Source organism: Phascolarctos cinereus, unplaced genomic scaffold (genome assembly GCF_003287225.1).
Source record: "Phascolarctos cinereus isolate Bilbo 61053 unplaced genomic scaffold, phaCin_HiC Scaffold_1;HRSCAF=81, whole genome shotgun sequence".
In the NCBI taxonomy this organism is placed as follows: Eukaryota; Metazoa; Chordata; class Mammalia; order Diprotodontia; family Phascolarctidae; genus Phascolarctos; species Phascolarctos cinereus.
In genome coordinates this window covers 197,327,502-197,353,455 of record NW_027555514.1, presented here as the reverse complement: position 1 = coordinate 197,353,455, position 25,954 = coordinate 197,327,502, and the positions used below count along the sequence as shown (strand labels likewise).

The 25,954-nt window shown below is 40.5% G+C and overlaps 2 protein-coding genes across 3 annotated transcripts in view; one reads left to right on the top strand and one right to left on the bottom strand.

Moving 5' to 3' along the window:
* The window catches only part of CECR2 (CECR2 histone acetyl-lysine reader), a 141,356-nt gene extending 120,445 nt beyond the window's left edge, over positions 1-20,911 (bottom strand). For both annotated transcript variants that reach the window (XM_021001743.2, XM_021001745.2), the window contains exon 1: positions 20,256-20,911. In XM_021001743.2, coding sequence (XP_020857402.1) covers positions 20,256-20,708 — 453 coding nt within the window. In that variant the 5' untranslated portion in view covers positions 20,709-20,911. The remainder of the gene's footprint in view (positions 1-20,255) is intronic.
* A 588-nt stretch (positions 20,912-21,499) lies between these two features.
* Positions 21,500-25,954, top strand: part of ADA2 (adenosine deaminase 2) — a 145,888-nt gene continuing 141,433 nt past the window's right edge. Inside the window, exon 1 of the mRNA XM_021001748.2 lies at positions 21,500-21,584. The gene's annotated coding sequence lies outside the window, so the exon portion shown is untranslated. The remainder of the gene's footprint in view (positions 21,585-25,954) is intronic.

The window sequence follows — 25,954 nt, the reverse complement described above, 5'->3', positions numbered from 1 at the left end:
TACTGACTTCAGGCCTGGTGCTCCATCCACTGCACCACCTACTTGCCCTAGTCCCAAAAGTCCTAAATTGACCACAACCTATGTATGTATATATGTACGTATATGTATATGTGTGTGTGTGTGTGTGCGTGCACGTGCGCATAGGCTCCCCTTTCCACACTCTATTGTCCAGACAAACCAGTCTCCCTGTTCCTCATGCACAAATGTTCCATTTCCCTACTACCTCCATGGCTTTGAATTCCACACCTGGACTGCCCTGCCCCCTTCCACTTCACCTCTTAGAAATTCTGGTTTCTTTCAGGACTTGGCTCAGATACAACCTTCTGCATAAAGTATCTCCTGATCCCCCAAGCTGCTAGTACCCTTTTCCCCAAAATTACCCTAATTTTGGATATATTTATCTATGTAGATATAGTCTCCCTTGATTGAATGCAACATCCTTGAGAGAAGGAACTGTTCGTTTTTATTTATCACTAATGCACAACACAGTACGTAGTACAAAATAGTCACAACAAATAAGTAAGTACTACATATTCACAAAATAAATATCTAGGATGAAGGATGGGGGAAATGGCAACCAGAGGAATCAGATAAAGTATCTTACCCAATATGCCACCTAAATCGAACCTTAAAGGGAGTTGGGGAGTTTCAAGGGTAGAACACTCTATGAATGGGGGTCAGCATGTGCAAATGCACAAAGCTGGGAGATGGGGACTGATGTGTACGCAGAAGAGTAAGTAAACCAGTGTGATGGGTGTGTAGGGATGTATGGTCTGCCTAGAAACAGAAACTAAAGGCAGGATGAGAAGGGATATGAATGCCAAACAAAGGCTCTTATTTTATCTTAAAGAAAACGAGTAACAATTAAAATACGTTGACTAGGGTAGTAGTAAGACCTGTGCTTAAGGAAGATCAGTTCAGCAACTGTCTGGAAGATGGATTGGAAAGGGAAAGGACTGAAGGCAAGGGGGTCAATTTGGAGAATACTGCAACAGTCCATGTGAAAGGTGGTAAGGAACTGGACTAGGGTGGTTATGGTGAAAAGAAAAGAACCTGATGCAAGAAGAAGAGAAGAGATGAGACTTAGAAGTGATTGGGGGAGATGGGAGAATATAATGAGAGTGAGAGATTGAAGAACTAAGGACCTGGGAATAGAACAGAAATGCCTTCAACAGAAAGAGAGGTTAGGCCAAAGAGTAAGGAAATACTTAGTACTGTCCGGGGGTTTAAAATACCTAGGAGACATTAAAGTGGAGATGTCTAACAGGCAGTTTGAGATCAGAAGAGAAAAGGGAGTCATCTGAATAGATGTTGGGAGCTAACGAGATAATGAAATGAGAAGAGAAGGCCCAGGGCCCCTGTGCCAAGTCCAGTCATGGGAGTGGACCAAAGATGATGAACTTGCAAAGGAGACAAGCAGGAAGAGAGCCAGGATAAGTATCAAGAGGAAAATCGAGTCAGCAGTGCCACATGCTATAAAAGAGTTGATGTCAAGAAGGAGTCTTGAAAAAGGCCTGCTGGCTTTGACAGTAAAGAGATTCCTGGTAACCTTGGGGAAAGGAGATTCAATCAAGTAGCGCAGTGAAAATCAGACTGCAAAGGAATGAGAAGGAAGAAAGAGGTGAGAAAGTAGAGGTAATGTGAACGTGGACCGATTTTTTCCCCAGGAATCTGACTATGAAGGTGAGGAGAGAGAAGAGGATTACAGTCCGAGAGTATGGTAAGTTGTGGATGGGAGAGATCTCTTTGGGGGTGATAAAGAAAGACAGTGGAAAAGGAAGGATTGAAAGTTAGGGGGAAAGAGGCAAGCTGCAGGAAGAGACAGAAGATGAAGTCAAGGGCACAAATAGAGGGATTGGTATTGGCAAAGAGAAGAGTTACTTCATCCCATAAGACTAAATAATCAAAGGAAGAGCAAGAAGATGGAGGTGAACTGAAGTACAGAACTGGGGAGGAAGAGACAGCTCTCTGATGGATGGTCTCAATTTTTTTCAGTGCAAATGCAGCATGGCCCAGTAAACAGACTCAGAAATCCCTACCTAGGCTGGAACCTCAAATCCAACCCCAGACCCTTACTAGCTTGTAACTCTGAGCTCAGTTCTTTGTCTGTAAAATGAGGGGATAGGGCTGGATGGCCTTTCAGTCCTAAATCTAGGACGCTATGAGAGGTTCTCTAATAAGAGGAAGAGAGAAGGTGGTGGCATAAGGTAGCTTAGGAGAAGGCTGGCCAGCCACATGGAAGAGTACTGTAGAGCAGCAGTGTCCAAAGTCAGGCCCGTAAGATCAGCCACTAACATCAGGAAAGCATAGCAGAACTGCTACTGAGATGTATTTTTATCTTGGAAAAAAAATTAAGCTCAGTTAATATTTAATTTAATATATGAGTTGGCAGTGGCAGCCTCATGTAATCTCAATCAACGTCAGTCACATATCATATATCCTAAGAGCAGGTGACAAGTGACAACTGAATTTGTTCATTCATTTTCAGCATGTTACAGTGAGTATTAAGATATATTAGTGTGCCCAATTAAGTGAATTTAAAGAGACTCCTGTTGTTTAGTCATTTTTCAGTCGTGTCCAACTTTCTGACCCCATTTGGGGTTTTCTTGGCAAAGATACTGGAGTGGTTTGCCATTTCCTTCTCCAGCTCATTTTACAGAGAGGGAAACAGGCAAACAAGGTTAAGTGATTTGCCCAGGGTCTCACAGCTTATAAAGTATCTGAGGCTATATTTGAACTCAGGTCTTCCTGACTCCCAGCCCAGAACTCTTATCTACTATCCTACCAAGTCTCCCCTTAAAAAGATTAGCTATTTCCTATTTTTAACTAAACTACTAATCCTTACAAAATGAACCAGTAGCTTAAGATGCCAGCAAAAAAAAAATGGATTGAAGATAATATTAATACTGCAAGTATAAACAAGGAAAGAACTGACATAGCTGACAAGTTGGCAAAAAAAAAATAAAATCATCAAATTACCAAAAATAGGAAACGTGGATTTACAACTACTATCATTAAAGAGAAACCTCACCTTAAACTTATGCTATGCTTTGAGAGAGTAGGTAATGACAGTATTAAGCCATCATTAAAAAGACATTTAAAACCCAAGCTGGTGTTTAGTCAATCGACAAGGATTTATTAATCACTTTCTGTGTGCCAGAGGCTGCACCATACACTGCGAATACAAAAACAAAAATCAAACAGGTCACCTTCAAAAACTATTTTATCTGAACACTTTAAAAACCTGTTAACAGCATTTTCTAACCTATTTATAAATCTCCCAAAGGAAGAGTTTCAATGGGTTTTGAGCCCATATGTGAAAAATAAAAAAATACAATACCTTCCAAGTAGTTTGCAAGAACTGACTGATACTAGACGAGAGGAACTTACTGAATCTTAACAAAACCCTTTTGATAACTAGTGGAAGAGACAGAAAAATAAGTCTCATGATTTTTTTTTTTTTTGCTAAGGCAACTGGGGTTAAGTGACTTGCCCAGGGTCACACAGTTAATAAGTGTCAACAGCCTGAGATCACATTTGAACTCAGGTCCTCCTAACTCCAAGGCTGGAGCTCTATCCACTGCGCCACCTAGCTGCCCCCAAGTCTCATGATTTATAAAAAGCACAACCAACAAATGTTATACTTCTTCCATTTGGATCTCTGTGAGGCACCTTTGGCAGCTAGGAAAGCTATTAAAATAAAAGACCAGATGAAATAATATACGCACAGTTTTTCTGAGGCTTTGTAAATGTTATTATTATCAAAGTAAAGTGGCCTTAGAATTAGACTTTTATTCTATTACTAAGATTTCAAAAATACTTATTTAAATACATTGGTCCCACTAAAAAGTTATTAATATAAGAGTTTTATGCTGTTAATAAAATTTAAAATTACCTTAAAATACTTTTATTTCACCTTAACTTCTCTGGGCCTCAGTTTCCTCATCTGTAAAATGAAGAAGTGGAGCAGATGGCCTCTGATGTCCCTTCTCATTTTCTATATAAATGATCGTGTGATCTTTCAAACTTTTAAAATCCATATTTTCACATATTATCATAGATTCATATAATAGCACATATACAGGCATACCTCATTTTATTACTCTTTTTAATTACACTTTGAAAATGTTGCATTTTTTTTTTTAACAAATTGAAGGTCTGTGGCAACCATGCACTGAGCAAGTCTAGTAGCACCATTTTTCCAACAGTGTCTTGCTCACATCATATGTATGTTTCTGTGTCACATTTTGGCAATTCCTGCAATATTTCAAACTATTTCTTTATTATTATATCTATTACGGTGATCTTTGATGTTATTATTGTGACTATTTCAGGGCACTATGAAGCACCACGCCATGTAAGATGGGGGACTTAATCAATAGTTGTTTGTGTTCTGTCTGTTGCATAGACATTCCCCATCTCTCTCCCTCCCCTCAGGCCTCTCTATCCCTAAGAAAGAACAGTATTAAAGAATATTACATAAACTGAGTTGATAAAGCAGCAGCAGAATTTTAGGTGGCACAATGGATAGAGCACTGGCCCTAGAGTCAGGGGGACCTGAGTTCAAATCCAGCCTCAGACATGTAATACCTTACTAGCTGTGTAAACCTGGGCAAGTCACTTAACCCCACTGCCTAGAAAAAAACAAAACAAAACAGAACAAAAAAAGTCAGGAGAGCACTGTAATGGATCATGAAAAGTCTAAAAGGACTGATAAGGGCCAAATTGATATTAGATAACATAAATTGGTAGAAGAAATAGCACAGTTGTGATTTCCTCCAGTGTTGAAGTAGGGGTGACAGTGGTGGTGGTGGTGGTGATGGGAGTAATCTAGATGGGACTGGAATCTAGAAATGTTAGTGGGGCAAGGAATTTCAACAATTGAGGACAGTATAAAACTAAACTGATTACCTAAGATGTACTGGGATTGTAAATCAGGAAAGTGACCAGAGGAAACCAGAAAAAGAACAGGGATGGAGAAAAGTAGAGGGCTATCTGAAAAGGAAGACTAGAGAATGACTTTAGGAGTGAAGTATGGGAGAGCTGGAAGAATAAGAAATTATCATCAGAGAATGCAGAATTATGGAAATCTAGAGGTGGAAACAAAGGTCCTATCCCTGCATGTAGCTGAGGTGGAATGAAGGTGAGGATCAAAAGAGAAGGAATCTCCTTGACAACAGCATAGATAAGGGCCATATCTATCAAACTACCAAAGGATTACTTTATAGGGCTAGAAAAAATGATAAAATTCATCTGGAGGAACAGAAGGTCAAGAAAATTGAAAGAAATAATGAAAAGTGGGTGTGTTAAAGGTAGGGGGGAGTCTTCAAAGTTCCACATCTCAAACTATACAAAACAGTAATCATCAAAATGCCTTAGTACTGGTTTATAAAATAAAAGCATCAATGCATGGAAAAGATTTAGGTACTTAACCAACAGAAACAGGCAAACAGCCCAGTGTTTGTTAAACCCAGATGTTAGCCATTGGGATAAAGACCTATTATTTGACAAAAACTGCTGGAAAAGCATCAGGGTTTTTTTTGGTTTTGTTTTTAGGTAATTGGGGTTAAGTGACTTGCCCAGGGTCACACAGCTAGTTAAGTGTCAAGTGTCTGAGGTCACATTTGAACTCAGGTCCTCCTGACTCCAAGGCCTGAGCTCTATCCACTTCGACACCATTAAAGTATGGGGCAGCTAGGTGGCACAGGGGATAGAACAGCGGCCCTGAAGTCAGGAGGACTTGAGCTCAAATCCAGCCTCAGAACAAACACTTGACACTCACTAGCTGTTCCACCATGGGCAAGTCACTTAACCCCAATTGCCTCAAAATAATATATTTTTTTAAAAAACCTGTCAAAGCAGTCCAGCAGAAACTAGGTATAGACCAACATCTTAAAAAAATATACCAAGGTAAACTCCAAATATATACATCGCTTAGATATACAGGATGACATAAACCAATTAGAGGAAGAAATTACCTTTCATATACTTACGGGAAGGGAACAGAACTGTTCATGACCAAAAATGGGCTATCCCTTTTCACAGAAGATAAAAATTTTGATTGCATTAAAAAGTTCCTGGGCAGACAACGCCAAATGAAGTTAAAATTAAGGTCTCGTTTCCAAGATACATAAGGAACTAATTTAAATGTATAAGAACAAAAACACTCCTGTAACCCTTAATACTAGAGAAGCTGAAGCTGAAACACTCCAGCTTCAGTAGAGATAAAGGTCATCAGTGATGGCATTGAGTCTGATACCAAATGGTGAGGTCTTGAAATACAGGAATCAACAGGGAGGGGCCAAAATGGCCCAAGTCAGAAATGTTAAAGCTTCCCAAGCTATGGAGTAGCAGAAGGATCCGAGTGGCCAAGGTTCTTCCAAGCTGAGCTGGAGATCCAGACTCAAAAACAGAAACAAAAAAGAGGCATTCCACAACTGAAAAATGGTCAAAGGATATTAACAGGCAATCTTCAAAGGCAGAAGTCCAAGCAATCAGTAGCCATTTGAAAAAATATTCCAAATCACTAATAATTAGAAAAATGTAAAAGAACTCTGAGGTTAAGATTGGCAAACTTGACAAGAAAGGAAAATGATAAATGTTACAGGGGTTGTAGGAAAACAGGCACATTGATATACTCCTGGCGTAGCTGTGAGTTGTTACAGCCATTCTGGAAGGCAATTTGGAACCATGTCACCCAAATTATTAAATTGCGTATACCCTTTGATCCAGTGATACCACTACTAAATCAAAGAAAGAGTATATACAAAAATATTTGTAGTAATTTATTTTAAAAATAATCCTTTTTTTTTTTTTGGCTAGGCAATGAGGTTAAGTGACTTGCCCAGGGTCACACAGCTAGTAACTGTTATGTATGTGTCTGAGGCTGGATTTGAATTCAGGTCTTCCTGAATCTAGGGCCGGTGCTCTATCCACTGCACCACCTAGCTGCCCCACTTTTTTTTTTTAAAAAAAGCAGCAAAGAACTGGAAACTACAGGGGTGGTTATCAACTAGAGAATAGTTGGCCAAATTATAGTACATGAATATAATGGAATATTACTGTCCCCCAGAAATAATGTTTTGCTTCATAATGTACATATTTACAAGAATTTTGTTTGTTTTTATTTTTCAACAGGAAAGAAGTGGGAGGATGAAAATTTTTTTTTTTTTGCTAATTGAAAAAGAAAAATTTAACTTAAAAAAAAAAGGCCTCTCCTTGAATAACTCCAGTGACAAAGAACCCATTACTTCTGTAGTAATGGATTACTCTTTGAGAGAGCTCTAATTATTACTAAGTTTTTAATAGTGCCTAGATCTGCCAACTTCTACCCAGTGCCCCAGGGATCAAAAGATTCTAACTCCTCTTTCACATGACAACAATCATTTACCTCATTCTGGACACTATGTTCCTCTTACTGTAACTTAAGATCACATCAGCTTTTTTTGGCCACCATTACACTTGACTAATTAAACTGGCAGCACACTTAAAAACTCCAGATATTTACGTAACTTAAGGTCCCTTACAGCTACAAATCTATGATCTTATGAACCACTGTCCAGTGATTCCTCTCCTATCATGCCCTTGTGAAGCTGATTTTTTTAAAGAGGAATGAAAGAACGAAAAATTATTTAAGCTATGCTTCAGGTACAGTGCTAAGCTCTAGGGATACAAATATGAATACATTCCTTGCTTTGGAGGAGCATTCTAACAGGGGAACAAATTCTAATATGTTCAAACAGGGGAACAGGATACACAAAGGTCTGGGAAATCAGAGGAAAAGTGAGTAAACCATCATGGTAGGAGGGGGAAAAGGGATGAAATTAAGGCATGACCTAGAGCAGAAGGATAGGTCTGGCCTAGATATGAAAGATTCTTACTAGGTAGGAACTGAGAATCCCGAGGCAGGGTTCCCTCTTGGAAAGAAGAAGCTGGGGCCTGGATAATGGCTGCAGAGAGCTTTTGTCTCTCTTATATTTGACACAAGCCTATGCAGATATATTTGGGGATCCTGACCTTCTTCAACCAATGTGTTATCACCCTCTCTCCCTTCACATATATACATCCTCAAGCTTTGTATCAACTCTCAGTTTGCTAAACATGCCATCTATCCCTTTATACAAGCTACTGAGAAAATTGTTAAACAGCACAGGGCCAAGTACAGATCCTAATGACACATCACTGAAACCCTCCTTCCAAGTTAATAGGATTACTCATTGGATCTACTTTTCCAGTGGAATCTTTCATCCACTTGTGAATCTACCAAAGCTTTAATATCTTATCCATAATTACAATACTTTGTCAAATGCTTTGCTGAAATCTAAGTAAACTATACTGATGTAATTCTTTTGCTTTACTACTCTGGAAACCCATCAAAAAAGGAAAATAAAATTAGCCTGCCATGATAAGTCCAAGCTGACTCTCTGGGATCACCTCTTCCTTTTCTATGGTTCACTAACCATTTCCTTATTAAGCTCTTTTAGAATTTTCCCAAAAATTAAAGTCAAGCTTTCTGACCTAGTTCGTAGACTCCCTATTCTCTTCCTGTTTTTGAAAATCAGGACAAAATTTACCCTTCTATGGTCTTGGAAGACTTTTTCCCACAGTCTTTCAAAGTTCACAGCCAGTGGCCTTTCAATCCTATCTGCCAGTTCTTTTAGCACAGTGGGAGATAATTTGTCTGGGCCTGATGACTTGAATTTATTAAGGGCATCTAGGTGACATCTTAGTATTTCCCCACTTATCTTGGTTTTAAACTTCTTATTAGTCAGTTTTGTTCTTTCATTTTTTCTTTCATAGTAGATGTTGAACAATTCTTTTTCCCATTGTCTGTTATCACTGCCTACACTCGAACTCCATTCTCTAGCAGGAGACTTCTTAATATAACCTCAGGTTTTATTAGCTTTTTGGCTGCACTGGCACACTGTTGATTCATATACAGTCCACTCATCCAAGTTAGGATTTACATTTATGAGACACCATGGTATAAAAGACTGAACACTGGCCTGGGTCAGGAAGAATTCAAATCCTTATCTTAAGATAGTTACTAGAAGACTGACCTTTGGTAAACCATCTACAAACTTCTCTTAGCTTTCCATTTCCTCAAAGGTAAAATCAGGATTATAAAAGGACTCAGTTCACAGGGTCATGGTGAGGATCAAATTGGGTAATGTATATAAAACTCTTTGCAAACATTAAGATGGTATATAAATTGTATAGTTATTATTTCTTATCCCAATACAATGTTATCTTTTAAGATCTGTCCCATAGTTCTTGCTTATTAAGGTCACTTTGTGGGTTTTTTGCATTCTGTCATCCAATCAACACAGAGCTCCCAGTTTTATGTAATATACAAATTTGACACTGTGCTATCTATGACTTCATCCAAGTCACTGATAAAATGTTTAACAGTACAAGGCCTCACATCTGGAGAATGAACTCTTCTGTAGACTTCTTTGTTTACCAACTCTTTGGGTTCAATTAATCAGCTTCACGACCTCTTCATTTCATTTTGTCCACAAGGATAACATGAGACTTTCCATATACCGTCCAAAGGAGAACAGGGAAGATCTTGTTCAAAAATCTTCAATAGCTCCCACTGCCCATAGGATTAAACCTATAATGAGCAGTAGGCTTAGCATTCAAACTCTTCTCAAGAATGAAGCTAATTACTCTTTCAACCCTATCTTATTCTCCTACCCCTTCTTTCCAAAGTCTATACCCGAAAGCTATCCAGTATGCTTTCTCCCCTTGTCTAAAACTTCCTCTCTTCCAAGGCCCAGATGATTCCTTAGTGTCCATACGCTGACGGAGTTTTCTAAGTACCTGAAACATGCTACAGTAGAGTTAGCCCTCATCTCTTTGGGTCTCAGCTTCCCACATATGCAAAAAGATAATGTTTGTACTACTATCTGGAAGGGTTGGGAAGATAAAATGGGACTGACATATGTAACTATTATTATTTCTGGCCTAGATGTTATACAAAAACGTAAGTTATTATGACTCCATTAGGTAGCTAGGTAGTGCAGTGATTAGAATGCTGGGCCTGGAGTCAGGCAGACCTAACTTCAAATTTGGCCTCAGACACTTGCTAGCTGTGTGATCCTGGGCAAATCACTTAAACTGTTTGCCTCAGCTTCCTCACTGTAAAATGGAGGTGATGGTAGTACCTACCTCCCAGGGTTGTTGTGAGGATCATATGAGATAATTATTGTAAAGTGCTTTGCATAGTGCCTCTGGCACATAGTAAGCACCATGTAACTGTTAGCTATTATATTATTCCCTAATTACATTAAAAACCTTTACAGGAACTCAGGGGTGGGGAACCTGCCGCCTTGAGGCCCATGTGGCCCTCTAGGTCCTCAAGTGCTTGGCCCTTTTGACTGACTCCAAACTTCACAGAACAAAGTGTTCTGTTTGGAGTCAGTCAGTGTTCCGTGAAGTTTGGATTCAGCCAATGGGCTGCACTTGAGGACCTAAAAGGCCACATGTGTCCTTGAGGCCCCCTGCTAACCCAACCTTGTAATAATAACAGCTGACCCTAACACACACACAAGGACCCTGTAAGATCGTTGATATTATCCCCACTTTATAGAGGAAGTTAAGGTTCTTAGAGGTTAAGTGACTTGGCAAGATCACACCAGTTAGCAAGGGGTCAAAGGTTGTCTTACAGTCCAGAAAATAACAACAATAACATCAACAGCTGGCATAGTGCTTTTACATAGTTCTTTAATGTTTGCAAAGCACTATTATACATATTAAATATGCATTTAAGGGAACAGCCAGGTGGTACAGTGAAGGAGTACTGAGCCTGGAGTCAGGAAGACCTGAATTCAAATCCAGTCTCAGTCACTTACTAGTTATGACTTTGGGCAAGTAACTCAACCTCTGTCTGCCTCAGTTTCCTCAACTATAAAACGAGTATAATAACAGCACTTGCTCGCTGGACTGTTGTAAGGAACAAATGAGGTAACTGATATTTGTAAAGTGCTTCACACAGTGCTTGGCACATAGTAAATGCTATTTAAATGCCTTTTTCCCTTCCCACACCAAGCCACTTAAATCATCCTTCCCTTTTGTTATCCCCAAACCCATTCTCGATCACAATGCCAAAAATGTTTATGATCAGAATGTGATGGTAGGGAGAGAGAGGATAACCGATTATGACTCTTGAGAATTCCTTTTATTTTTTCCTTCCAACTTCATTCTTGAAACTGCATATAAGATCAGTTATTCCAATGATTGTTCAACACTAAAAATGATTTAAAAGTTTTTTTAAAAGTATTTAAAAGACTGTCTGATCAACTGCTCTTCAGGAATTTTGGTGATGCTTAGGTTTCCGCACAAAGGGGAGAGTATCTCCATAACTGGTTGCAACATACAAGAAAGAGGAGAAAAGCTTTAAGAGAGGCAAGAATGAGGAGACTGAAAAATAAATTCTGCAGCAGGCCAATCCAAATTAACAACGTGGTAGGATAGACCAAATTGAAATTCCTTAACTATAGCAACAGGTGGAATTTTTTTTAACCACCTTTTCTCATTACAAAAACTATACGCCTTCAAACAAAGAATTCCAGAACACAAATTACAGAATTATCCCCCTACCTAAAAGAATCCACTAACACAATCTTCCAAGAAGAAAGAAGGATACAATAAGGGGGAGGGAGAATTTGCCAAGGGAATAGATCTGTTAATTTAACACGATTTCTGTTAAGCAAACCAATTGTCCTTCAGAGCCATTGTTACTGACACAATTGAAGACCCAGGAAAGGGGCACTCATTAAAAGAAGCAGACCTCGTGAAAGAATATATTTTGCAGTCAATGAGATTGTTTAACAGGATTCTCTACTGTAAGGAGGAGTTTCTAGGCAGTATTGTTCTCATTCACAGCCAACACATGGGGGGGGACCTTAGAGGTTCAACAAAACTTAACAATTTAAGCCTCAGATACTGTTGCAGCACTGATTTTGAAAATTCTGTTCCTCTATCACTTCTCCTGCCTTTATTTCTTAAAACATAAATCACAGAATACTAGAACTTGATATCTAGGCCAGCTCCTTCATTTTACATATGAATAAACTGAGGCTCAAAGACATTTAAGGTCGTCTTCTGATTCCCAAGAATTACATAAAAGCAATGCAAAAGAAGATACAAGAAGCAAAACAGCTATGCAACATTTATTCTTATAATTGACTCTAGGGGCCTGACATCATAGCGATATAGCAAATTCACCTACAGCTACCATGTATTGCCAGTCCCAATTTGAAGAAAATAAAGACTTTGTAAAAGAGTTATCTTTTGTCAAACCGTGAGTCTCAATTTTGCATTTGGAAAACATGGTCACCATTCAGTTACTCTCCTTGGGAAACATCGCTTCTTTGGTCTGATATGTAGATCCAAATATTTTCTCTGACACTCTTGGAACTAGAAAATTATAAAAGGAAACATAATAGCAAGCATTAAAATGGAAAAAAGACAGTCAATATAATTCAAACCATCCCTAAGGATTTTTACCTTGTCTTTAAGAGTTTTCACCACTAAAAACTAGGAAAAGCTAATAAGTTTTAAACAATTTAAATGGTATCTCAAGAGATACAAATGAAACAAGTGAGACAAATGCTTTTGTATGTGTGAGCAAAGCAGAGCAAAGTGACATTAAAGGCATGTGGAGAAGCAATACTATATTGACAGGATGTTGAGTTGTTTTAGTTTTGTCTCACTCTTTGTGACCCCATTTGAGGTTTTCTTGGCAAAGATATTGGAGTGGCTTGCCATTTCCTTCTTCAGTTCATTTTACAGATGAGGAACTAAGGCGAATAGGGTTAAGTGACTTGTCCAGGGTCACATAGCTAGTAAATGTCTGAGGCCACATTTGAACTCAGATCCTCCTGACTGCAGGCCCCACACTCTATTCACTGTGCCACACAGCTATCCAGATAGACAGAAAGAATTACTATGTGTATATACATATACATGCATACATGTATCTCCCAAATAGCTGATCTCACATTAGCTTTTCATATTGACTGTCATTTGGTGACCTAACAAATAGACTGGTATACATTCTCTACCTCTACTCCACTCCAGGTTCCGTGCTCAGGTCAGACTTCCCCTTTCTTCACTCCCCCCACCCACCCAATATGCACAATAATGGAAGATAGAGAAATAATGTTAGGACCAGGAAGACAAAGAAAGAGACCCCAAATCTAGTAAATTTCATCTATTTTAGGTTCCAGGAAAAAAGGAGATAAGAAATATAAGACACTGTCATTATGGAGACTAAAAACAAAAGATGAAAAAATGAATCCTGAACCTGACACTTTTGGTGAATCCAGATGGTAAGCACATCAAAGAGCTTTATAACTAAGTTAAAGAGATACCTTCTAGACCTAACTTTTTTCCCTCAACATCAACTTAAAAATAAAAACCTCTGAATCCATCATCCTTCTCTTAAATACAGAATCCAAAAGGGAAATTTATTACATTTGAAGTATCAACATAAAGCGTTTGAGGGGAAAGTAGTATAGGTCTTAAATCCTAAAACTTGAAAGGTATGTATGAATTTGATATATGCATCCCTAAATTTCCCTTGGTTACTTATTATATATTCCCTTGCCAAAATGTTCCCCAATATACATGAACCCTCAACTTTATGTTCCACTGAACTTTTGACCTGGTCATAACCAAGCCCCTCCACAGTCCACTGCTATGCAATGCTCAAGACATTTGTAAAAAGGAACCCAGGTCTTGTCAGGCAATGGCAACTGCTGAAGCCAGCATGGGAGCTGCTGTTCCACCCCCCTTTTCCCATAACAATACACCAAGCCTGGCCTGATGGATGCACTTTTTAATCTGAGTCAGCCAGCTTTGCATCTCCCTTCACCATCACCCCGACCTCCACCATTACTTGCCACTCCTCTTCAGACTTTCCTGATTTAACTCCCTGGGGGAAAAAAAATTAACATGCTCCCCAGATTTCTGACATGTACAGCTACAGACAGTACACATCTGGAAGGGCCTTCACTTTCCTTCAATCCCAGTTAAGGACAAGGGCCAAAAGGTGTGCCTTTAGGAAAAAACCTACCCTCCACTGTATCACCACGAAAAAAACCAAAAAACCTACCACACAGGCAGAGAATTACTTAGACATATCCAAATTGTTCATTCCCTACCTATTATTTGGTCAGTCTTTTATTATCAAAGACATCTAGTTCTAACTCAGTTTTTTAACCAAATTATGTCTTAGTTGGGGAAGTAAAAAGCTTTTCCTAGGAAAAAAACCCTAATTTTGTACTAGGTATTTTTTTGAAAAAGCAAAGTAGGATCATCTCCATAAATGCAAGGAAAAAAGGAAAACTGGGTTATTCAAAATTCCAATATGCCAAGAAACAACAGCAAACTACAGGTAAAAAGAACCAAAATTTACCTCAAAGCCTCTTAGCTCACCTATATTAGAAGCAAGCAACAAGTGAAATGAAAGGAACACAATATTATGAAAAGTATATAAATAAAAGCATATTCGAGTGGAATTGAAGTCTTCCCTTCAGGACATCTCAAACTGTCACAACAAAATCCAATATATTTTTACATGGGTTAGGAAACAATGAAAATTTCTCCCTTTTCAACACAAAATCATGTTTGCTTCAAATTGGCTCTTTTCAGTCTACAAGAGAAACTAACCCATATGTATTAGGGGGAGGAAGTCTATTTGTACTGGTAAAAAGTTAGTCATTCTAAGTCAAAAAACCTGTCTTTGAATATACAACTAAGGAGCCTTCTGAAAATCTTAGCTGAGTATTCAGACTCCTTCATTTTGTAGCTCAGGAAACTCAGCCCCAGAGAGGGTTAAGTCACCTGCTCAAGCTCCCACCACAGACAAGAGGGCAGCACTAGGCCTGAAGTTAGGAAGACGAGTTCAAATCCAGCCTCAGTCCCTGCCTTGCTATATATGTGTCTCAGTTTCCTCAACTGTAAAAATGGGTATAACAATAGCACCTTCCTCAAAGTATTACAGTTGGGATCAAATGAGATAATAATTGTAAAGTGCTTAGGTGCAGTATTTCCCTTCTCTTCCCTTCATTCATTCACCAAACTTACCTCAGAAGTAAAGTTAATCACACTATCAAGATCTACAATGAAATGAAAAGAAATTATGCATTCTTGCCCTTTACACCTTTGACAATACACTGCCTTTAAAAAAAAAAAACCTAAGATACCCACCTTTAGCCTCCTAATACTTTTAGAATACTTTTCACTTCAAGAAGAATAATATACCCTGGAGGTCCAACCCTGAGCCAGGTTAATAAGGATAGTTGTTTTGAATGCAAGCAAGCTGTATTTTCAGCTCTCACAGACTGCTTTCCAGAAAATTAAGCAAGACCAAATTTAACCTCAGCTGTGAAGTAAGCCAGATGCAAATGTGGGCCTCCAGAGGTGAAAGGGTAGGGCATCGCCCCTTTTATCATTGTAAATATGGGCCCCTTGGAAGCTTCACACTGGTTGGTTAAAGACTCTCTTCTTTAAAGATTTTACTAACAATAGGAAGGGGGAGGGGAATTCCCTTTTGGAGGGAGTTACATCACGGGAGAACATTCTCCCCTTTCAAGATTTCACACTGCATAAGGGATTCCCCCTCCTCAGTAATTCACATCCTGTTCAAGGGCTTTTCCTTTACAGAGAATTATCACATCCTGTTGGATAGTCTTCTAGACTACCTTAGTCCCATCTGAACTTACATTATATGAATTCTTAGGGGAAATGACTTATCTTAAAATAATCAGTTCCAATGTTACCAAGTAGAGTTCGATAAAGTTACCCTGTAGTACATCTCATCATAATCATAGAAATCCTAAGTTTTGAAGCTATAAGGTTACCGATGGGGCAACTTAAGGCCTTAAGAGAAAATAAATGGTTAGAAACTCAAATCCTGGTATATCTCCTGGCTCCCACAATACTGGGAGTTAAAATAGAAGCCAAGCTATTCAGGATTCAATGGCTAAGACATAAAACTACAGAAATGAAAGGTAGATAGGACCCTCAGATCTCTAGCACCTAGCATGTTGTAACTACGCAGAGATAAAGTATCTGGAGGTAAGGTCCCTGGTTACCTCACCTTTAGCTTTGAGCACATTGTACCTAAATTTTGGTGTTTTATTTCCCCTTCTCTGTTTCTGTCTTCACCCCCGCCCCCCCCCAAAAAACTCACCTCTTTCTTATTTAAGCTAAACCACAGCATTACAGAGATTTATTAATTCTTATTCTTACTACTTGGTACTTTGGCGAACCATGTGGCTACATGGGCTAGGGGTCAGGAAACTTGAATCCCAGGCCCAAATCCACTAATGACTAGTTATGTATCCTGAGGGTAAATCACTTAACCTTTTTACACTTTAGCTTCTAATTTGCAAACTAGAATAATGATGTATGTCTATTTTGTTTCATAGGGGCATTAAAATTATTTTAAGGGCTCTGAATGAATAAAAAAATTATACAAATACTGGGGCTTAAATATTACTAGGTCCTTGAGGGCATGGCTTCCTCATAATGTTTCTTTTACATCTCCTAGAGTGCCTGGCACCCCACTGGGCACATAATTGGTCTTCAATAAATTCTTATTGAATAAAATCATCCTTCATTTTGCTACTTCTACCCTAATATACCTGTTTCCCCCAAAAAATAAAGAAAAAGGCTGAACCCAAGGAATACATAATACAATGGACTACCACAACTTAAAGACAATAAAGGCAAAAAATATATTCACCCAAACAAGAATGATATAGGTGTCCTGTTAAAAACATTCATAAACATCCTTTGAGGTGGAGTTAATTTGTGGAAGTTTATAAAAATATATGCACAACAATTTACAACATCTTGGTGAGAAAATTTGTTTCATTTTGCATGCTCATTTTTCCTTTTTCCCTTATGATCTTGTGTATATATCTGAATAGCCATCTTGGTCAGCAGAAGTGTGTATGTATATAAATAACTAAAGGAAATACAAGAGATTTTAAGAAAAAGTGTGTTATAAGTCAGCAAGAATCCAAAAATGACTTTCCCATCATATATGGTTAGCTAACTGATTAAAACCTGATTAGCTGACCAGTTACCTGATTAAAAAGATTATCCATCCTGGTTCAAAATGTGAAACTTTACAGAATTTGTTTAAAAGTGTAGCTGCAAGAAGGAACATAATTTAACATAACACTTTCCTAATTAATGGAAGAATCTCTGACCTCAAGCAGGGATGCAAGAAGGTTTTTAGGTGTGCCTTCACCTACACCCGGAGGGTGTGATGACAAATAAAAACCAAGGCCCCCCAGTCTCAGAGCATATCACTTCCTGGTGTTGACTGCCATAGGGTCCAGCCCTCTGGCCAAAGATGAATGAAGCCTTTCCCAAACATTTAATGTTTCATCATGAAATCTTGTTTCAAGAGCTTCCTCAAAAAGTGTGATGTTCAACTGAAGCTCAATAATATGTAGCACTTCCAGAATTTCTTCCCCTACTCAGACAAGCAGGTGTACTGAACCCTATTCTGGCCACCTTCCTTTCCCCTCCTCCCCCCACAAAAAAAGGAAAATCAAAGATCTCTCAAAAGGAAGGACAATGAAATGAGTTCCCTGGATTCAAATGCCAACTCTTCTTCCCATAAACATAAGAATATAGTTAAATGAGGCAATATGCTAAGGACAAGAAACTGAGGCTTGCTTTCCTCTACAGTGGCCCTAAAAGTGTTACAAAGAATTTGGTCCAATATTTAAAAGTTTTAAAACTTTTAAATGATTTGTTTCTACCCAACTTCGACAAAATGCACAGAGAACACAAAAAATACAAGAGCAGTGAACAATTAAGAGGCATCATGTTTGAGTGAAGACAAATATGGTTTTATCTCTGAAAATGTTTATTCACTAGTTCTCAAGCATCATTTGCATTAATGGTGCTTTAATATATTGCCTATAATCTAGGATGTATTTCAGATGGCTATATTGTACTCCAGGAGACATTAAGAATACAATAATAATTTCAATTAGCCACACTTCACAGTATCACATTTATTTAACCACAGGCATTTAAAAAAAATTTACATTGAGTCAACTGGATCTCAATCCCTTAAAATCTGAAGTCAGCTAATATCTGGGAACCACAAGTCTAGCTAGAAAACAGACACATGCTCTAGATTTTCCTTGGATATACTTCAAATATCTCAAGCAAAAATCACTGCTGTACTTACTTATTATGAACAAGGTTACAAGTATTCATATAACATTTCCTCAACAGAATGAAGTGCTACACATGTAATCTGGACATTAATCCATCCTGATGGACACTGGGGCAGAAAGAGGATTCCTGAACATCATCTACTATCTGGACAGTTTAAAGATAGCATTATCACCTAACCTGTGCATTACAAGCACCTCCCACTACAGCCACCATTTTGAGGAGCAGGATAATTCTCACTACTCATTCACACTTACAAGAAACCAGAGCAAGAGAAACAACTCGAAAACTTGACTCAAAAAACCCCTTCAAACTTTATAATCCCATTATTCTTTTCTCTTCAAACATATCTGAAATTCTGGACCCGTCTAGAATTAGTACAGTAAGAATGATAGATTCCATGACAGATTTTTCTTGTGAACTTCACTTTCAAAGTTTGCAAACAAATATTGTGGAAGTGAAATAACTTAAGTTATTACATCTTCCTAGAAACGGATGAGGGAAACCTCAGGTATACATCGTTTTAAGCAGCTTATGCGCTGCAAAATCTCTAAAAGCCTTTGGCTCTGAGCAGTTTATCTGGACACACGCCTACTCTCCTCTCCCCCTACCACTATTTTTCTCATTTCATTAACTCTGGAAGCAAAAATTGGGGTAACTAAAAATAAAGTGAATGAAAAAACTTAAATCGTGCACAGACACATTAAAACCAAGCTGAGAACATCGAGAAGTCATCTCTGCACTAGCAACAGATTCGAAAACCATACACACATACACACACACACACGCACGACAACGTGCTTACAAGAGACGGTAATTATGATTTCTTCTTTAGATTCCAAAGCCGTGGCAAATGATTTGTAATTCACCGTAAAGTAGTCAACAGAGAACCTGACAGGCAAATATCGCTTCCACTAGCTTTGTTCACAGACAAAAAGAGGAGGGGGGGGGGCCCGGAGAAAGAGAGGAGGGCAATTCAACCTGGCACCCTATCAAACATTTTACATCCCCTTCCAAAAAAAGAAGACGGGGGGTGCGTGTGGGGGTGATGCATGTGAGGGCACTTTCTCTTTTCTTCTCATCACGCAGAGTTATCTCTCCCACTCCCCCATTACTAGGACCTTGGGTTTGTGTTGCATCCGCACAAAGCTCGGGGCCACAAGCCCTTCCAGCCCAGCCTTGCAAGATCTGCAAAAACTCCAGGGCGAATAATGGTGGCGAAGTTAACCTCCAGAGAGGCCAAAAGCTCCGACTCAGGAGGGCCATCCTGGGAAGGAGGAGAGGAGCAATCGGGCAGAGCAAGAATAACGGAGGAGAAAACTTTCCCGTTCAAACCCCCAGCCCCCGAGCAACGCCAGCACCAAGTTAACCCAGCGCCGCCACCAAGAGTTACGCGCCTCCTGGAGGGTCTGAAAGCTGCGCTCGCTCCCCCCCACTGCAGGAAAGGGGAGGTGGTGTCCCTTTGCAACACAACAGACCCCTCCCCCGCAAAGAGAAGCCTCAGTAGCCCGGGGTCCGAGTTTAATCCCCCCCCGCCCCCTCCCCTGCATCCCCCTCGAGCCAAGCCGAGGCAGCTGGCAGGCTATTTCAATGGCATTGGGGACAGACCGCGCGCGCGCACACGCGCGTGTGTATACATCACACACACACACACACACACACACACACACACACACACAGAGTGTCCCAGCTTTCCTTTCTACAAGAAGAACTCCTGGGAGACCCCAGAAGTGGAGACCCTCCCTCTTTCTATGTCCCTTCTTCAAGAAGCTCCTGGAGAGGCTCCCGAAACTCCAGCTACGCTCCCCCCCCCAGCCAAGTCGGGCGCTCCCGCTCTGGTACTGGGTAGACCCAGCGGCCCAGCGCCCCCCATCCGCCGCTCCGGGTCCCAGCCTCGGCCACCAAGCAAAGTCCCCGCGCGGCGCGGCGCTCCCCTCCCCCAGGACATTCCCGGGACTCCTCCAGCGGGGCGGAGAGGAGGGGGAGCAAACAGCAGCATCGCGCCCGCCCCCCACGCCCCCGGCTCCGCGGGGACTCACCTCGATCTCGAAGTCGGGCAGGCGGAAGGCGGTGCGAAAGAGGGAGCAGAAGTGCGCGATGGCCGGGACTTCCCACCAGGAGCGCAGCTCGCCCAGCCCCGCCGCGTCCTCGCCCGCGCCCTCCTCCGAGCACATCTCCCGGCCGCTGCCGCGGCGGCTCCTCGCTCCGCGCGTCCCTCGGCGACCCCCGCGCCGCCTGCTCTCGGGCTCCGGCGCCGGCTCCTCCCGAGGTGGCGGCGGCGGCTGCTGCTGCGGCTGCTCCTCGACGTGGGCATCGGCTGGGGGCGGGCGGCAGGGGCAGGGGGAGGCGGCTCTAAGGCCGGCGCGGCTCGGGCTGCGGCGGCGGTGGCGGTGGCTGCTGCTGTGGCTGGCGGCGGTGGCCCTGGCGTGGACCCATCCCGCAGCTCGGGCTGCTCCTACTGCCGCAGCCGCCCCTGCTGCCCCCAGTTCCATACAATATAATCATTACACCGCTGGGGAAAACAGATGGGGCTGGGGGAGGAGAGGAGACGGGAGGAGGAGGAGGAGGGAGCCCGAGGGGGAGGACTGCGAGCCTGGGGGAGGGGCCGCACACGAGGAGGGGGCGGGGCTGCCGCTCACCACAACAACAACCTCCGCCCCCACCCCACCCCCGGCACCAGCCCGGACAGCCACATTGCGAGACAAGGGGGAGAAAAGAGGACACTCGGGATCCCCGCGACAGAAAAGAGGCAACAAGGAGAAAAGAAGTGCAAGGAAACGGGGCACAGACGCGTCTCGTCGTCTTCGTCCCAATATTTGGGGCGGGAAATTTGGAGTTTTTAGGAGGGAAAAGCAAATAGGGCTATTAGCCCCCTATTTGGCGTTAGTGGTCGGGCCCTTTTAAAGAGCCCTGGGGTGGTACTTTTTGGAGGGGTTATATCCGGAGGCATGCACATGTGGGCAACTCAGTTATTATTCATGAAGATGAAAACGATATTAGGGAGAACAAGTGGGATGCCCACCACTCCCTGAATCCCAGAAATATGAATCCCAGAGATAGTAAACGGTTACCCAACACCAGCATTCTGTCTGTCCTTTCCAGCATTTGTAGGTTCCACCAGTTGCTGGGCTCCAGAAGGCATGCCCCTGAGTGAGTCTGGCTAATTTGGAGCTCTGTTAGGATGGAGGCCAGAGTGCACCGGGGAGGGTGGGGGGAGGCACCAATCAGCGGCCTTTCAGAAAGAGGGAAACCCCCCCCCTTCCACCCCTACCCAGGGAATGGACACATGTGACTGCCCCAGAGAAACCTGGTAATGGGAGCACTGCTACCCCTGAACACCCCTCACTGTGAGGAAGCAGCGTAAAGAAGTATGCACAATAAGGTTTGAGAAAAACTGGGGGAGGGGGAAGCTGTAATTTAGGGAGTATCCTTTGGTGCGGGTGGTAGATTTGGAAGACTTGGATGAGAGAGCGCAGATGTAAATGTAAGGAAAAGGTTTTAAATGGAATGTTTTACAGATATTAGATAATTTATGTTGATATAAAATGGACAAAAACAGATCATTCGAAAAGGCTGTTAAAATTCTGCAACTATTGATGTAGCGAAACTTTTAGAAATACCAGAAGTTTTAAAAGAAGTGTGGTAAGAGGTTTATTTGCTCACTGCGACAACTCGTTATTATATTTACAGCTAAGTTTTACTTTAACTATGGCAGGATGGGACAGAAAGAGATCATAAAGTCCAGGATTCTAGATTGTGAGGGTCCGTTCCAAAAAGGCAATTATCCACCTCTTCCCATAACGTCTCCAAAAAGGAGACTCGTCGAGCTTAAAAGTCAAATCCTTGAACAATCCCAGTCCTTATCATATCAGGGAGGTATATTTTGACAAGCCCTACTTTGAGAAGCTTATAGTCTAATCAGGTTGATAGAAATGAAAAATCTATCATCATTATTGGTACATACAGTTATATTTTGACAGAGAAGGGCAAATTATGGTTTGAGCTGGCCAGCTGCTTAAATTAAGCATTGCTTAAATATTAAGTGTAAAATGTTTAATTAGAAAATATACATGAGTCTTTCCTTTAAAAATAGTTGAGGTTTTTTCCAGAAATTTCTCCCTCATGGTAATGCTACCTCATGGTAATTATCTCATGGTAATCCTTAAGATATCTTTAAACCTTTTTCCTCCCTGGCAGAAGTTTTGAGTTTTGAGCCTTTCTTCAAATACTTCGAAAGATATATAATTTTAGTAGAAATAAGCCCTTTGAGGGCAGGAACGAAGAGTTTTGTTTTGTTTTGTTTTTGGGGGGGGAGGGTGAAGATTTGTAGGGGAAGGTTATATTTGTATTCCTAGACCTCACCTGAATGCCTTGCACATAGTAGGCACCTGATAAATATTTATCTAATTGAATCTCTTAAAACTCTTTGTCTTGCTTCTCCTTTTCTTTCTGTTTTTAAGTCTTTTTTTTTCTTTTATAACTCTCTCCAAGGATTACTTTCTTTTACCTGGGCTACTCATTTGTTTTCATCAAACCAACACATTTTAGATGATGAAATAATGATAATACAGTAACTAGAATTTTAACTGCAGGAATCAGGAGACATGGACTGTAGTCTTAGCTAGGCTTGCTTCTTGATCTTCTCTGGGCCTGTAATATGAAGTTATTTCAAAGGTCTTTATTTTTTCAAATAAATTTTTTATTGATGTCTTTTTTTTTTTACATCACCAAAATTTCCCCCAGTGTGGCTCCTTCCCACCCCCCCCCCGAAAGCCATTCTATATAACAATATTTTCAAGGAAAACAAATAAGAAAAAATCGGCAAAATTTATCAATATACTGAAAAAGCATGAAAATACATGCAGTGTACCACACTTGTGGACCTCAGCAGAGGAATGGGGTAAGAGTATATATAGACATAGCTATTATCTTCTTTTTAACCATGCTTGTTCTTTGTAACTTTGTATCATTCAATTTTGATTTTTTTTCATGGTTTTTCTTTCTGTTTACATTGCTACAGTCATTATGTATATTTTTTCATGGCTCTACTTATTTCACTATGCATCAGTTCATATAGATCTTTCTATGTTTCTCTGTATTCATCATCCGCATTCATTGTAGCCTCCTCCCCAAAATCATTTATATCTGTTTGTTGTAAGGGTTACTAATTCGCCATCATTCCTCAGCAATTAGGCTTCTTGGACAGCAAGAACTATCCTTAGTTCTTGGCCTTAAACAACTGAGTTTAACACTTAATTATGAAGAATTATTAGATGGCTCACTTCCTGGAATTAGATAACACAGGCACTGGGCACTGAAGTGGTAGGTGCATGGTTATCTCAGAGTCTCCATATCAGTCTCCTGGCACGTATCTATTTGTTTTGAAGAGGCAGCAATACCCATTGTTGTTGTCTTTCAGTTGTGTCCCTTCATGACCCCATGGACCAACTGTCCATAGGATTTTCTTGGCAAAAATACTGAAGTAGTTTGCCATTTCCCTCTCCAGTAGATAAAGGCAGAATTTAAGTGACTTGCCCAGGGTCACACAGCTAATAAATGTCTGAGGTCAGATCTGGACTCTGGTCTTTCAGAGTCAGGTCTTTCAGACTTCAGGCCCAGTGCTCTATCCACTGAGCAACCTAGCTGCCCCCATTGACCTAAGTGCTATTAGTGTTGCTTTCACCAGGTACAGAAAATTATAGTTCTGTTTACATCCATTAGTACTCATTCTCTCAATGAATCTTAAATAAGAGAGAGTTACAACTACTCGGTGTAATGACTTTTTCACATGTCTGTGTTCTATAATCTTTAGAGACATATAGGTTAATTCTATCTAAAGCAATCTCTGTCACATGTATGCTGTATGTATACATGTATGTATGTAGACAGCATGCTGTCTTTAACTCCCTCCTCCTTTCTTTCTTCTGACTTTTGTATTGGTTATTGTAATGCCTAGTTCCCTGTCTCCATATCTCCCTAACCTTGGTGCTTATCACTACTTAACTGGCCCTGCTCAGTCACATTCTACATAAGACAAATACTTTCCCTAGATTAAGGATTCTTAACCTAGGACTTGTGAACTTTTTTTCCCTTTTCATAACTATGTTTCAGCATAATTGGTTTCCCTTGTGATCTTAAGATTATTATTTTATACATTTGAAAACATTATTCTGAGAAGGGGTCCATAAACTTTACCAGACTGCAAAAGGGAACTATGACGCACAAAAAAGTTAAGAACCCCTGCCCGAAATAGTATTCACAGGACCATAGATTTGAATCTGGAAGGGACCTTAGATTAGCATCTAGCCCAACCTTCTAATTTTACAGATAAAGAACCTGAAGCACAGAGCAGTAAACTGACTTGCTTAACATTACACGATTAGTAAGTGGCAGAGCCAAGATTCAAATGAAGGTCGTGGGGGCAGCTAGGTGGCACAGTGAAGTCAGGAGGACCTGAGTTCAAATCTGACCTCAAACCAGACATTTGACACTTACTAGCTGTGTGACCCTGGGCAAGTCACTTAACCCCAGTTGCCTAAAAAAACAACAACAAAACAAATTAAGGTCCTTTGACTTGAAATCCAGAGTTCTTTCCCTTCTACTAAGATGTCTCAATAGTTCTGTTCTTGATTGAATTAAATGCAACAAAAATTCAACAAAAATTGAATTAAATTCAATGAATTCAACAAAAACATTTATTAGGTACCTACAAGCATAAAGAACAATATGCCTGTTCCCAAGGAGCTTACATTCTGAGGGGTGCAGTTAGGGGCTCCCAGCTTACATGATTGGGTTTTATATCTGGAGCCTGCCCCAAAAGTGTCAGTTTCTTCCCTTGGTTCATTGCCTGCATCCAGAGTTGTTCTAAAACTTCAAGAAAATCTGATATAGTTATGTAGTCTGTGTCTGGGCTCCCCAGATGAGGTAAAAGGCATCCTTTTAATCTATACAAGCAAAATTTATACAAGGTTACCAAATGCGTATATGGTATAGGAGAGTTTTAATTTTATCCTGCCAAAAAAAAAACCATAAAAAAGGAAAGATTCAGAAGCCCAAAACCAAGTAAACACATAAAGCACTAAAAGAAACCATCAGCTGCACACCACACCTCCAAAGAGAGCTTATCTTGGGGCAGTCCTTTGACATTATAGTGAGTCTCTTTCCCACAGATTCATAACCAGTCTCTCAAAACGTGTAGTACCGTTCTGTGGTTTAGGCTCTGTCTTCTGCCCTGCTCCCTGCAAGGTAACATGCCTTGAGATGAGTTAAACAAGTAGCAACCTTTTCCATCAGATTTAACTGGTTTGGGTAACTCAGTGTCTTTTTCTAAAATTAAGCAGTCTTCTCTCTCCAGGGGCATAACTCTTGAACTTGAGAACACTTGAACTTGGGGCTACCTATAAGACAACTTCAAAACAGCATTCCTTTCCCCGACCAAATGGGCATACACAAGAGTTTCTGCAGTGCGCTTCTGTAGGAAATTTCTCAGCTGTCTCTCTTCGTCTCTGCTTCCTAGCTTCCCTGTCTTCCTTCAAGTTTAGCTAATGTCCCACCTTTTGCAAGAATCCTTTCTCAGTCCTCCTATGTCTTAGTTCTTCCCTCAGAGACTAGCCCCAGTTTATCTTGTATTTGTTTTGTTTGTACATTGTTTATATATTTGTATGTTTTATTTATTGCATGTTGTGTTTCCCACTATATTGTGAGCTCATTCAGAGCAGAGACTGTTTTCTGCCTTTCT